We start from the raw sequence: 15046 nt of genomic DNA, 5'->3' as shown, positions 1-15046 counted from the left end.
GAATCTGGGAAGGTCTTCATCCTTAAAATATTTGCAAGCCAAGATTTCTGCAAGCCAAATTCACCTGAATAAGACAAATGCAGCAAATCTTCCGTATGTGAATTGACCCTAAAATCATTGGAGTCTTTCATTTGTTTCGTCCTCTGATTACCACTTCTAACAATTTCCTTAGATAGGAAGAGATGATACGACTATTGTTATTTTCCCAGTGGGACACTTGTTGATAATGGGGCATTCATAGTCAGATATGTGAAATAACAGGAGTGATATTCTATATAGAAAATCATTGCAAATATCCCTCATGTATTTTCTTGTGCAATAGCTATTATTTTACCTATCCCCAAGAATAAATTAAAGGATATATTCACTATAAAATAATTCCCATATTTCCCATTATGAATCCACTCCTGGCTTTGATTATAAAAAAAACACAGCGTGACAAACTGCAGGTGTGATTGAATCTTTACAGCAACCCTAATATGCTATGTATATTTTTTATTGCTGATATGTATTTTACTTGGCTGTGAATAAACATCCTCTTTTCTACTGTGTATCTGCACTAACCACTTGTGAACTGACAACAAACCATCAGTATAAGGCTATGTTCACACAACGTTTTTTTCAGCTCCATTTAAAATGACGTCCGTTATTTTGAGTTTAAAATAACGGACGTTTTTAGAAGCCTGGCCTCCCCTTAGTGCAATAACGGGTGTTTGCACATTATTTTAGTTTGGGGTTACTAATTGCCCTTTGGTTGTGGCTTAATTGAAAAATCCATTGAATTTAATAGTAAAAACGGAGAAAGAATGGTGACAAAAGAAGAACTGTGCGTGAACAACTAATAAAAAACGTCCGCTATTTGCAAAAAACGTCCAAAAATAATGCTCATGTTCATTATTTTGACGTCTGCGGCAAAAACGTCCGTTTTTCAATGCATTGTGCGCATTGGACGGCATTGCAGTCAGTTAAATTGCGGCAAAAACTTTTTTTTATATAGCGAAATCGGACGTTTTTTCTCCATTATTGACGTTGTGTGAACATAGCCTAAACAGCTCAGGCCAATTTTATATTAAACAGCCCTGACTCTAATTTACAGAAATAATACTGTGCAAAAACCTAATCCAAAGGGCAAGTGAAAAAAGTAATAGTAGTCGCAAAGCTGTTGATAAATAACTGGATAGTGTAAATAAATTAAAGCATATTTGGATCTCGCTGGGGAAATAACTTATGTAAATTTTTCGAAGATCCATCAGGTAGTCTTATTTATATCTTAGGTTGTCTTATTATATCTTAGGTCGTTTTATTTTCTTGATTTATTAAATGTGAACAAAACTTTCAAAATTTGGAAATTTAAATAAAGGTCACAAATTCTTTATTTAAATTAAAAATGCATTGAATTTAGTTTAGGGTGAATTTTGAAGTAAAAATTAGCTCACAGATGATAAATACAAAAAAAATGTTTTTTTAAATCATATATGTATATGTATGTATAAGGCAATATTAAATGAGAGGGGTCAGGATCTTTGGTGGAGTGTTTGAAGTATAATTAATCTGACTCCAGATATATAGACACCAGTGATCAGCCAAAAATCCACTAAGGGGCTTATGGTCTAGTAGGATTTTCCAAGTCAGATACATTGAAATGATCCCCCTTTGATCTCATTAGATACCAATAACAATGGCAGATAAAACACAAGAGGCAAAGCCACTGACTCTTTGAGAAGCGACAAAGGTATCAACAAACAACTACTTAATCAATATTTGCCCAGAGAGACTACTTAAAAACATCCTTTTCACATTATAATGTCTGCTTGTAAAACAGCTGTAAAGCAGCCCCTAAGATGAGGTATTAAAACAACTTAATTACCTTTTACTGTCCTCTTTGCTGTATATACACTCAGGATTAACCATATGCCTGCTGCATGCTACCAAGACCAGTGGTCTATGTACTGAACACTGGCTGGCAGGCTGCGGCTTTTCCACCAGCTAGCATGATCCATTCTCTGTACCACAAGCCTTACAATACATAGGGGAGGGTTTCCACTTCTAGGACATTGTGCGAATGTGACTTAATGTGAACACTTCTAGACTTGACTTCGTAAATAAAATCAATGTGGAAAAAATCATCAGACCCTTCCGATCGTGGTGATCACTATATGTAAATAGCATAGGAATGACCGGCTGACCCAATATTATTAGGATTTGTCCAAACAAAACTATGCTAAAACTATGCTATAACTATTCATACACAAAATTCTGATGTGTTTTTTATTTAGCCTAGGGGCACTAGTATCAGCCATAGGTGTGAGGTGCAGCGCTCTGTTTCTTCCCTGAACCGTATGCTATAACTATGCTTCTGCAATGATACCGCAAATTGTTTTGGTGTCGTAGTAAAAGGCCAGAGGCAAACTGATGCCAGAACCAATCACATTGTTATCAATAGGAAAACAGCTCCAGCAGTATTTTCCCATCTGGCTTTTAAACTTTTCAGTAAAAAAGGGTGAAAAGGTGTGATGACCAATGAGGCATTTTGCATTTTGTAGTCACTGGAGGCAACTGATATATATGGACCCAGCCTTAAAGGAAATAATGAATGCTGCAAATTATTCAACACTGGTCACCTATGGAGAACAGTTTCTTCCAAACCAAGTACCCCATAGAAGAATTATTTCAAAGTACTTGCAAGGCTATGATCTTACACTGCGCTCCACCTATACCTATAAAAAGTAGCAATATAAAGCTTAACGGTAGATAGATAGATAGATAGATAGATAAAGTCTTGCAGTACGACACTGGTAATTTTTGCTTTACGGTGCATTAAATGTAGTCAAGTAGGATCAGAGTGGAACGGCTGCCACAAGCCAAAATTGCGACCATTGCGCCTATGTATAATTTGATCGGCTTCACTTCTACGCATTGTATATCTAGCATAAGAAGACATTATCTCCCCACGCTAAATAAATCCACTCAGCATGTAAATCCAGAGCCAGCATTAATAAATCATGAATCAGTTATTTTAAAGGAGCATCAACATGGTCAGCAAAGATTTTCTACAGCAATGTAAAGTTATTGAGAAACCGACTACTGAAAATCAGCGCAGACTTGAATCATTTATAAACTGCTGAAATGCTAATTTACCAAATTCTTGCTGGCAGTTTTAGTTCTACGGCCATAAAGCAATCTCAGGCTGCCTGGAAGATGAATCTTCATAATAAATGCATGCACAAATATACATTAAATCAACAAGTAGATGCTGGAAAATTATCCCTAGAGCTTGTCTGTGCTGCCGTGCAGGACTAAGCACTAGCACATGTTTATAGAGGAAAACAAGTCATTTGAAGGTGGAAAATCAGAACTAAGCCTTTGTAATAAACTATGAATGTAATAAGCTGCATAACTACAGAGGGGACAATCCACTGCATATGGCAGCCGTAGAGGGTCAACCTCACTGGTGGGAAAATGTATGTGTATCCTTATGGGATCACACCATGAAGGAAGAAAGGCTTCGTTAGATTTGAACCAAGGACACCAGTGCTGCAAGGCAACCATGCTGGAAATTAATACCAAGACAATAAATAGAATATAAAGTGCTTGGGAAATATATAGTATAGGACATATGGTTTAAGGCAGAGCATAGTGTGAAATGGGGCCACTGTGGGTACCCTGTATTGTATATCAGGACAGAGGATGCAATATCTGATGAGAAGTGATAAGGACACTGAGAGCTGTACATTGAGTGTCAGCCCCATAGGTCTGTATAGGAGGCTAGGGAAAGCAGTGAGAGCAGTGTGGGTGATGGGCTCTATCAGGATGACCATCTTGCCTCCACACTAGTAAGCAACAAGTTGAAGAGTGAGGAACAAGTCCCTTATTGTCAGGTTACATGTAAATATTTAAGCTCTGCACTGGCAGTCGTGTGTCATATACAACACTGCTCTGTTGTCCACATCCTGCGACCACAACCAGTCCCTCTCCCTGGAGAGTGGGCTCTATCATCTTACAACAGTCTGTGCCTGTGCCCGCCAGTTTCTGACGTCTTATCCTCATGAACTCCCCAAGAGGGTCACAGACATGATCGCCGCATGCAACAAACACTGAAATACTGCATAGTTAGTCCATTAAATAAAAAAAATTAAATTAAAAAAAAGCTGAATCCAAGTTAATCTGACCAAACCAAATTTCAACTATGTATCTTTATATATACAAGCAACTCTTCTAATACATTCAGTTGCCTTAAGAAGAAATCCTAACCTCTACTCTCTCAGCCATATCCCTGTGTCCGATGACCCCCCCCCCCTTCCCCGCTAGTGTCTCTCTGGACAACACTTCCAAGTTGCCTTCATTCTGCGGATACAATGTCTGCGATGGAGGACGAGGGGTTAAATAAAAGAAATAAGGGGAGGCTGCAGAAATTTCACGAATGTTCGCCCAGGGCTAGAGAGGGCGGGGATGGTGCGAGATGAAAGTGAGAGAGGAAGAAAGGAGTCAATTTAATCTGCCTACAGAGCTCTCACATAGGGAAGAGTTAGCAGAGAGTCTATTGGGGCTGAGCGCCTGACCAGGGACAAATGCATTGTGACGCCGCCTGGGGGCCAGATCCACTCTGCATGGGGGAACAGAGGGGCCCATTCAGCTGCCAGGCCTGGAATACGCTCAGCAGAGCTGTAAATGTCACACTGAGCAGCTACAGAAATATTTACAGGACCCAATGAAGACAAAGTAGATGATGGGGACACTGAGAACCAAGAATCAGGCTATCTCCCATTATAGCAAATCAGTGGCCCATACTCAACACCACACAAGAAGGCCTGTATTACTCGAACATAGTAGTATGCAACTCCTAATAGAGTCATTACTCTCAGCATTGTTACCAAAGCCGATAGATTCAAATATGGTACACGTAATATCAGAAGGATAGTAAATATTACAAAGTCTATGTAAATGTTTCAGCCAATATGTAGCCTGCAATGGCTTTCCATAGAGATGACTTCAGATTAACTTCAGGCCTCAGGTATCAATTCATTGACAATGAACTAATGTGTAACTGGTCATTTTTCTACATGGCGAACACATTCTGTAAATGTTGTTTAAGGGGGATAATAAAACCTTTAATGAGAAATTACAAAACACTATTTGAATGGATTTCTGCTCAGCTTTGCCAGAAGCAATCCGCACACCATGTGAAATCCCTCTTAGAAGTGAAACAAAGCAGTAATAAACTACACAACAAAGGCCAAGTGATGTATTGTTCACCCTGCACACAAAATGCTCCTGAAAAACCCACAGATCACCAACTGAGCAACCAAAAATAAAAAGCCAATAAACATTTACATAGGTAAGAAACCTGTAGCTGGTCAACCAGGGTGTTTTACACCTAGCATAAAATATCAATAAGAAAGAATAGACGACCTAAAGGCATCACCCTACATTCACCTTACAGACCTCATATTGACCTATGAAGGAACGTTCACATTTGCACTTCATGTGCATCAAAGATTGCCAAGTGGGTCTATTTTTTGTATTGGCTGTTCACTTGTTGAGTCCATTGTATATTGCACAATGCAGCCAATGGTGCATGGATCAGGGTTGCGAACCATCCACAAATTTCTGCACAGTCTATAAAAAAATGACTGCTCACATGGAAGTTTTCCTATCAGCATTCTGGGCTGTGACATGTATGACTTATAATCTTTATGATTCATTGCATCTGTACAAATATATAAGCTGCCTGTGACTTCTGGATAAGTAAATCCAGGATAAAAAAAAAAAAAAAAAAATCAGGCCAGCAAGCTTTGTACGTGTAACAACTGTTGTAAAACAATGCACGCAGACAGTAAAGTTTCACACGTCTAAATGAATAAGTTTGAATGTGGCCTGACACCAACTACATAAGTGTGTGTGTGTGTGTGTGTGTGTGTGTGTGTGTAATGGCCACCAGATTGCACTGTGAAGGGTTAATGTACAGTGCTGGGAAATGGGAACATTACTTCTCACAGAGCTGGTGGCATTTATTTCTTAGGCTTTGGAGATTTCTCTACTTCTTGAACTGAAATCAAAAGCAGAAACAAAAAAAAACTTTTCTTTTTAACTCTGCTAGTTTTTCCCTAATGATCTCCATTTGTTGTGAATGCATGGGCCAGCAACATGTGATACCAGGAGAGAATGTATTATCTATGGCTGGGTAATGCAAACTACTGATAGGAATAGAGTCTATTATCTGTCTGTATATCAATCTGCAGATCTATTTTCTGTACATCAATCTACTTATCTACCCACTCTATGTATCTGTCTATGTATCTATTTCTCCATCCGTCCATCCGTCCATCCATGCATCCATGTAGCACTCCTTATGAAGCAGTCATGCATGCAGTACACAAGGGTTAATGGTTCAGTAACTCTCTTTTCACTAGTCCTGTGCACCCTATGACAGCTAGAGACATTTTGTAGGTAAAAGTGGCCTTTTTTCTTCCCCAGTAAAGAGTCCATAAAACTCTCAGTAGCAGTGGCTATTGAATTATTCATCCCTCATTGCAAGCCCATAATGTCTTTTCTGAGGCTTTTGTGAGGCAGCTTTCTCACTCTTTTCTCCTTGAATTATAAGAAAGGCAGGCCTTCCTTTGTCCATGCCAAGCTGCTTCTAGCTGAAGCTTTGTCTGAGCAGAGCTAAAGTGTGAGTTTCAATGGACTCTCCTCCCTTTGTCCCCCAAGTTCATCTCCAAGTGTAGATCGTGTATGGAGAGGCTCCTTTGTCATCTATGGAAAAGTTGTACAAATGTTTGACCAGCTCATTTGGTACTTTTTGTCCCCTCTAGTGCCTATATGCAGATACTGCTCGCTTTAGTACAGCCGGGCTTCAACTGCCTCATTACCCTGAAGAAGGAATGGGCTGCACTCACTGTCAAGACCTACAATGTAAAAGAGGTCTCAAGCTAAGCCTACCTGCCCAGGCTGAGCTTATGTGCCCCAACTAAGCCTACCTGGCCAAACTGAGCCTACCTACCCAAGCTTAGCCTACCTGTCCTAAACTGTCTGTACCCTTCCAAAACCATGTCTACCTGTCCTAAGCCATGTCTACCTGTCCTAAACTGAATCTACTTGTCCTACGCCGCACCACCTGTCCCAAACTAGGTCCACCAGTCCATTCTATTGTCTAACTATCCAAAAGTGAGGCTACCTGCCCCAAACGGATCTACCTATTCACATAAAATAGCACCTGCTCAAGTTGAAGCTTTCAGTATAATCTTAACCTGTCCAAGCTAAGGCCTACCTGCTAAGGCTGTGACTATGCTTCAGTTTCAAGGTACCTACTGGTATCTACATCATCCCAGGCCTATTTGTTTATAGTCATACCTGCTATATTTTTCTAGACTAATAACATTATGCTTTAATAGATAGATATATTATTATTATTATTATTATTATTATTATTATTATTATTATTATTATTATTTAATGCCCACATAACTTTATCATGTAGCTTGGAAGAATTACACAAATCCTGTTTCCAATTTATTTTGGGACAAATGTTTCTCTTTGAATCGAATTATTATCAAAGCCCCTAAACAGCTGAAATAAGTTTGTGTATTGTGAAGGAAGTATATGATTTCAATATTCACTGTTGCGGGGCTGACAGGCACTAAAGGGGTTAAGGTGAGGGCACAATCTGGGCCAGTGGGCCTTTGAATGAATGGGGAAGGAGAAGAATGGGCTAAGCTGGGTCAGATGACAGTTACAGATACTCTTTAATATAACTTCTGGGGGAAACAGAAAAGTTGTGGTTGACCCTCCCCCCAACCCCAGCTCCTCACAGAACAGAATTTGGAACTCCTGTGGTTTCCTATTGATGTCTAAAACTAAGCTGCAAGGCTCTGTAAGGTTTCTTTCCCATTATTAACCCCGCCCATCCCCCATATGACCATCTTCCCCTGCCATCATATGACAATACCCAGGTCTCCTTAGAGGTAGACTGGGAAATTAAGGCCTTTGATCTGTGCTAATAGGTGTAAAAGGAGCAATTGCCCTGACACCTTGGTTACACATTACCCCTGATTACTGCTAGAAACACAACACAAATCAGTAGTTTACAATGTCCAGTGTACACTCACAGCACACAAAACACAACAGGAAAGCTCTCCATGATGACATATACAATGGGAATACAATACACAGACCCTCCAGCAACAAAAAGCCACAACACAAACTAAACTTCCAAACCCTGCAATGGCTGAGGAGTATATAGCCCTCTGCGGAGCAATACACTGTACCTAGGCATGAGCAGGATACAAGATATAGTGCAGCATATAGTCATGAATTCTCATCAACAAGTAGAATAGAGAGAGCAGATAGTATAGAGAGCACTGTACCTCTCTCTCGCAGGATCCCGTCTATACTGTGCTTTGCCCTCTTCTCCTGCTCCTCCTGCTCCTTTCTCTCTAGTTCCACATCGTCCTCTTCACCTTTTCCAAATTTACTCCTCAGAATGCGGCTAATAGAACTGACTGGAGGAGGAAAGGGTTGTAGTCGCCATCAATGGGAAGTATCATGCATGATTATTACAGATATTCTATAGACTTGTTTACGTGAGTGACGTGAAATGAGATAGATAGGAGATAGATAATTAATAGATAGATCATAGATAAATAATAGAGATAGATAGATAGATAGATAGATAGATAGATAGATAGATAGATAGACAATAAATAGATAGAGATAGATGGATAGATAGAAAGATAGATAGATAGATAGATAGATAGATAGATAGATAGATAGATCGATAGATAGATTTTAGATAGATAGATAGATAGATAGATAGATATATTTTAGATAGATAATAATTAGATAGGTGATAGATAGATAATAGATAGATAGATAGATTTTAGATAAATAGATAGATAGATAGATATATTTTAGATATAATTAGATAATAATTAGATAGGTGATAGATAGATAGATAATAGATAGATAGATAGATAGACAGATAGATAGATAGATAGATAGATAGATAGGAGATAGATAGGAGATAGATAGGAGATAGATAGATAGATAGATAGATAGATAGGAGATAGATAGATAGATAGATAGATAGATAGATAGATAGATAGCAGATAGATAGGAGATAGATAATAAATAGATATATTTTAGATAGATAATTAATAGATAGATAGATAGATCACATAGGTAGATCGACTTTATTTTAAAGCAGATATTAAGACAGATCTGTAAAAAAATAATTAAAAAATAAAAATTATACTATTATTCCTAGTCACTGCAATTTATAATACAACCATACAAATAACCCTGCTGCTGCTGTCACTTCTATCAGTAATAATAATAATAATAATAATAGCAATAATAATAGTAATAATAATAATATAACAATAATATAAAAAAATCTAAAAATTAATAGTCATTTAATGATCTATATATTTCCTGTTTTCATGTTATATAAGTTTCTACCCATACAGCGGATACAATTAATTATATATGTATATTATATGTATATATTATATATGTATGTATATATTATTATTATTATTATTATTATTATTATTATTATTATATTCATAATCTAGAAAAAAAATGTTGAACCAGAGTGTAAATGCAATGGATTATTTTGGTTTAGATATATACATTGTTGTTGTTGTTGCTATTATTATAAATCAAATTATTATTATTATTATTATTATTAATAATAATAATAATAATAATAATAATAATAATAATAATAATAGTATGAATTTAAGTAGTGATAGTAGTACTTTACTTGCTGTTGATATCATTATCTAAACAGTTGACAGAAACATTTCTACAACTATTGGGAAGCCTAATTCCATGTAATGAAGCAATTCTTCGTGCTCTGAGCAGTATAGCAGTGAGGGCTGTGTGAGTGGGGAGCAGTGCAGGGGCACATTAGGGGCTGGAGTAACCTGCAGGCGGCAGGGGATGGAGCACAGACAGGCCTTGTTAATATTTCATGCCCGGGATGGCTCCACTGGTGCTGCGATCAATACATGTAATTGCCTATAAGTGATGCTGCCGCTCTAATAGAGATGGATGAGGAGCTGTGGATGGATTGTGGATGGCGGCTCTACCTGACGGGACGCTGTTACGATCACACACCCCGTCCTTCAGCAGCTTATCCCGGATCTCCCAGCTGAACATACCCGGGTTCTCCCTCTTGTACTCCTCGATCTTCTTCTCCACGTCCGGAGTGGTCACCTGCTTTAGGAGCAAAGCAAAGAAGAACTATAAGTAATCAGCTAGATGACTAATAAACGAATGTGTATAAATGTATATACAGCTACTAATGTCCAGAAGTCTGTATAATAACATAGATGACTAATAATGTCCATGTATGTATATAAATAGAGAGCTATCTTATGTCCAGAACTGTGTATATATGTATATATAACTACTAATGTCCATGTATGTGTATAAATGTATATACAGCTACAAATGTCCAGAAGTCTGTATAATAACATAGATAACTAATTCTCCAAAAGTGTGTATAAATGCAGATACTAGTTTTCATGTATGTATATATAAATAGATATATTATCTCCAGAAGTGTGTATATAAATGCATATACTATATCTACACCACAAGTAATTATGTAAAAAAAAAAAGCAATATGTGTCCAGTACACGTGCACGCCAGCACCCACTAGATAGAACATAGAACATCGAGGAATAATCACATTTATAATTATTAGATAGATAGATGATAGATAGATAGATAGATAGATAGATAGATAGATAGGAGATAGATAGATAGATAGATAGATAGATAGATAGATAGATAGATAGATAGATAGATAAAAAAAAAAAAAAGTCACAGACAGACAGACAGGAGATACAGTCCTACAGAAAATCCCAAAAGAATTCCCCAGCAGTTTGACTAGGGGTCATCTGTGTCTATTGATCGGATAAGCAGCATATGTCATGTGTATATGCTCCATCCCTCTCATGTCATCCATATTGCTAAATAGTTATAATATATAGTCATATATTATACTGTATTGTACAAAACCATTTTTCTCTTTTCTAAATAAAAATCTATACACCTGTTGATCTAAAGTTTCACTTGTCGATTCTTATAAAACTACTCACATGAAATTAAAAAATAAAATAAAATATATATATATATATATATATATATATATATATATATATATATATATATTAGTTTACGTGTCTCTTTTTTCAGCAATGAATACCAATAGCTACTGTAGCTGCTGTAGCCATGAATGGAGCAGGTGAGCATGATCTGGGTCCTTTAGCACTTCCTCCATGTATTATAGTGAAGCAGACCTGTCAGGCATTATATACAGTTGGGGGGGGGGGGGGGGGGGGGGGGTTAGAGCTGGCTTCTCACCTTGGGTTTGCTGCCCCCGATGGCCCCTGGCCGGATGGAGCCGGTCTCCTGGTACCTGCACAGGATCTTGGAGACACAGCCATGGGACACCCGGAGCTGGCGGGAGATGACACAGGGGCGGATGCCATGGTGGGCCATCTCCACTATCTTATGCCTGATGTGGTTGGGCAGGGGTCTGCCATTGATGAACACTCCACCCAGCTGGTTCACTCTGCCTTGGCCTAGAGGAGTGGACACTGTACGTTAAAAGATACCAGATAAAGAGTTAATGGAATGTTCTGTATTTACATTTACAATCCTAACATCCATCTACATTTACATAACACAGACACTAAATATGTATAACACAAGTACAAAGAAGTATGATTACTGATGTATTACTGTGGAAGATATTACTTTAGATAGATAGATAGATAGATAGATAGATAGATAGATAGGAGATAGATAGATAGGAGATAGATAGATAGATAGATAGATAGATAGATAGATAGATGATAGATAGATAGATAGATAGATAGATAGGAGATAGATAGATAGATAGATAGATAGATAGATAGATAGATAGATAGATAGATACAGTAGATAGATAGATAGATAGATAGATAGATAGATAGATAGATAGATAGATAGGAGATAGATAGATAGATAGATAGATAGATAGATAGATAGATAGATAGTAGATAGGAGATAGATAGATAGGAGATAGATAGATAGATAGATAGATAGATAGATAGATAGATAGATAGATAGATAGATAGGAGATAGAAGATAGATAGGAGATAGATAGATAGATAGATAGATAGATAGATAGATAGATAGATAGATAGAGTTGGGCTGCACAAAATGCAGTGTAATGAATAACATCCGGCTGGAGCGATTATTGGTTAATATGTTGATCTATAGATCATTGAGTCATCATGTGGAGAGGAGTTGTGGGGGAGATGAGTGACAGGCAGAAGTGCTGGTGCCCAGGATGAGACTGTAGACAGAGTTCTGCGCTTTCATAAAATAATCATAACCCTAATCCACAATGTACAGAAATGGGACACCCCAGGGACTGGGAAATGGTCCTATCCTGCAGGAGCCCACTACAGTCATCCTGATAATTACATGGTAAATATACAGATACTTAGATAAACTATCAGGTCATGACATTAGCTATCTAATATCCATATAGATAGATATTTATTTATTTATTAAAAAAATATATATATATATGTGTGTGTGTGTGTGTCTGTATATAGGTAATACATATAAATATATAGATAGATTACATAACTATACTGATAAACAATTGAGAAGTACATACATTATTACATTATAAATAATTAGTGTTGCTAATGGTGCGTTTACACAGACAGATTTATCTGACAGATTTTGGAAACCAAAGCCAGGAATGGATTTGAAAAGAGGAGAAATCTCAGTCTTTCCTTTATGACCCGTTCCCTGTTTATGGTCTGTTCCTGGCTTTGGCTTCAAAAATCTGTCAGATAAATCTGCCTATGTAAACGCACCATAACAGATATTAATTAATTAACTTTATAACACTTTGATATATAAACACAAAACTTCAGCAAAGTTTAAAAATGACAATTAGCTACCTAATTATTTGATCCAGTTATAAATACATTTTAATATATATATATATATATATATATATATATATATATACTCATATATATTATTTATAAATATAATTACATTAAATACATACATTATAATACACTGAATAGACCAAAATAGATAAAATAACTGGATCACAAGCTTTATGACATAGGACAGATCTATAGGTAGATACGTAGATAATTATCTAGACATAATGAAACATATAGTCACAATATTATTTCGATAGGAGAGGTGAGGATAAAATACATAGAAAATGATATGTACTATAGGTGGTAATAACTGACATGTACTATAGGTAGTAAATACATAGAAAATAATATGTGCTATAGGTGGTAATAACATAGTAGATGACATGTACTATAAGTAATAACAACATAGTAGATGACATGTACTATAAGTAATAATAACATAGTAGATGACATGTACTATAAGTAATAATAACATAGTAGATGACATGTACTATAAGTAATAATAACATAGTAGATGACATGTACTATAGGTAATAATAACATAGTAGATGACATGTACTATAGGTAATAATAACATAGTAGATGACATGTACTATAGGTAATAATAACATAGATAATAACATGTACTATAGGTAATAATAACAACATAGTAGATGACATGTATTATAGGTAATAATAACATAGTAGATGACATGTACTATAGGTAATAATAACATAGACAATAGCATGTACTATAGGTAATAATAACATAGTAGATGACATGTACTATAAGTAATAACAACATAGTAGATGACATGTACTATAGGTAATAATAACATAGATAATAGCATGTACTATAAGTAATAATAACAACATAGTAGATGACATGTACTATAGGTAATAATAACATAGATAATAGCATGTACTATAAGTAATAACAACATAGTAGATGACATGTACTATAGGTAATAATAACATAGATAATAGCATGTACTATAGGTAATAATAATAACATAGTAGATGACATGTATTATAGGTAATAATAACATAGATAATAGCATGTACTATAAGTAGTAATAGGAGACACAGCTCTATACATTGAGGAACAGATTTTCTTTGCTCATTTTGCTTTGCTAGAGATCTATAACACCTATCGATTACTTCTATTCCATACACAGTGCTCCAGTGCTGCACTTGTGTAATGTTAATCCTGACTGTCCCCGCCATATGGAGTGGATAGAGTATAATAGGAGGTCGCAGGGTTTGGTCAGTTCTGTACCTTCTAGTGGGAATCCACTCCTGGGGTAGTTCTGTCCCGGAGCTGGTCTCATCATTCTGGGCACAGCTCCAGCCAGGCTTGTCATTGTGGGGTAAGTGTCCCAGTGCCCCCAGCCTCCAGTCGTGGTGTACACTGTGGTGTGAGTGGGCTCTCAGTGTGGATGGACTCCTCCTGTGGACACTCACACAGCTCCTTGGTGTGGATGGTACCGAGTGGAAGGAAACCTCCTTGGGAGTATTTATTAGTTCTTTCAAGCCGGGCTGCATCAGGAGCCTGTGGCTGCTATTGGCCGGCGGGGGGCGTGTCCCGTCCTCAGGGCGCTGCTCTGATTGGTCCAGGCTCCCTGTACTTTCTCTTCCCATCCTGCACAGTGCTGCTCACTATCCGCGGCTATCAGTGCGGCTATCAGTGCGGCACATCACACGGCACATTGCTTCCTAATGGGGGAGAGCAGCTCGGTTTACCATACATTAACCCTTTCACTGTGTGTGTGTGTGTGTGTGTGTGTGTGTGTGTGTGTGTGTATATATATATATATATATATATATATATTAGATTTTGCTTTTTACTTTAATGTTTTTTTGTACTTTGTTTATTCTTTCATCACTTTTCCCCTTTGGCTTGTGTATTGTGATGGGGAAGGTACAGGGAGCCATAGTGTGAGTGTTTCCCCTCAGTATAGGAGTGGGTGGTTTTTCACATAGCATTTGTTGAAAGGAATTTATAGTGGCATTGAGGCTAAATAGAAGCAGTGGATGGAGGATCCCCAGCAGGAGATGACGCCAGGAAGGTTGTAAAGGCTGTCTCTCTGGATAGAAGG

General features: G+C 37.2%; 1 protein-coding gene across 2 annotated transcripts in view; it reads right to left on the bottom strand.

Annotated features, from left to right (window-relative positions):
* PAX3 (paired box 3) overlaps positions 1–14425 on the bottom strand; it is a 47859-nt gene extending 33434 nt beyond the window's left edge. The window contains exons 1-4 of one of the 2 annotated variants that reach the window (XM_069973869.1): positions 14227–14425; positions 11374–11609; positions 10092–10221; positions 8364–8498 (exon numbers count right to left, since the gene is read on the bottom strand). In XM_069973869.1, coding sequence (XP_069829970.1) covers positions 8364–8498; positions 10092–10221; positions 11374–11609; positions 14227–14311 — 586 coding nt within the window. In that variant the 5' untranslated portion in view covers positions 14312–14425. The remainder of the gene's footprint in view (positions 1–8363; positions 8499–10091; positions 10222–11373; positions 11610–14226) is intronic. The other variant, XM_069973870.1, reaches the window with a different exon arrangement.
* Positions 14426–15046: the final 621 nt, after the last annotated feature.

The sequence above is a fragment of the Dendropsophus ebraccatus genome, chromosome 6 (assembly GCF_027789765.1).
Source record: "Dendropsophus ebraccatus isolate aDenEbr1 chromosome 6, aDenEbr1.pat, whole genome shotgun sequence".
Taxonomy (NCBI): domain Eukaryota; kingdom Metazoa; phylum Chordata; class Amphibia; order Anura; family Hylidae; genus Dendropsophus; species Dendropsophus ebraccatus.
Note: the sequence above shows the minus strand (reverse complement) of the source record. Positions and strands in the feature narration are given on the sequence as shown.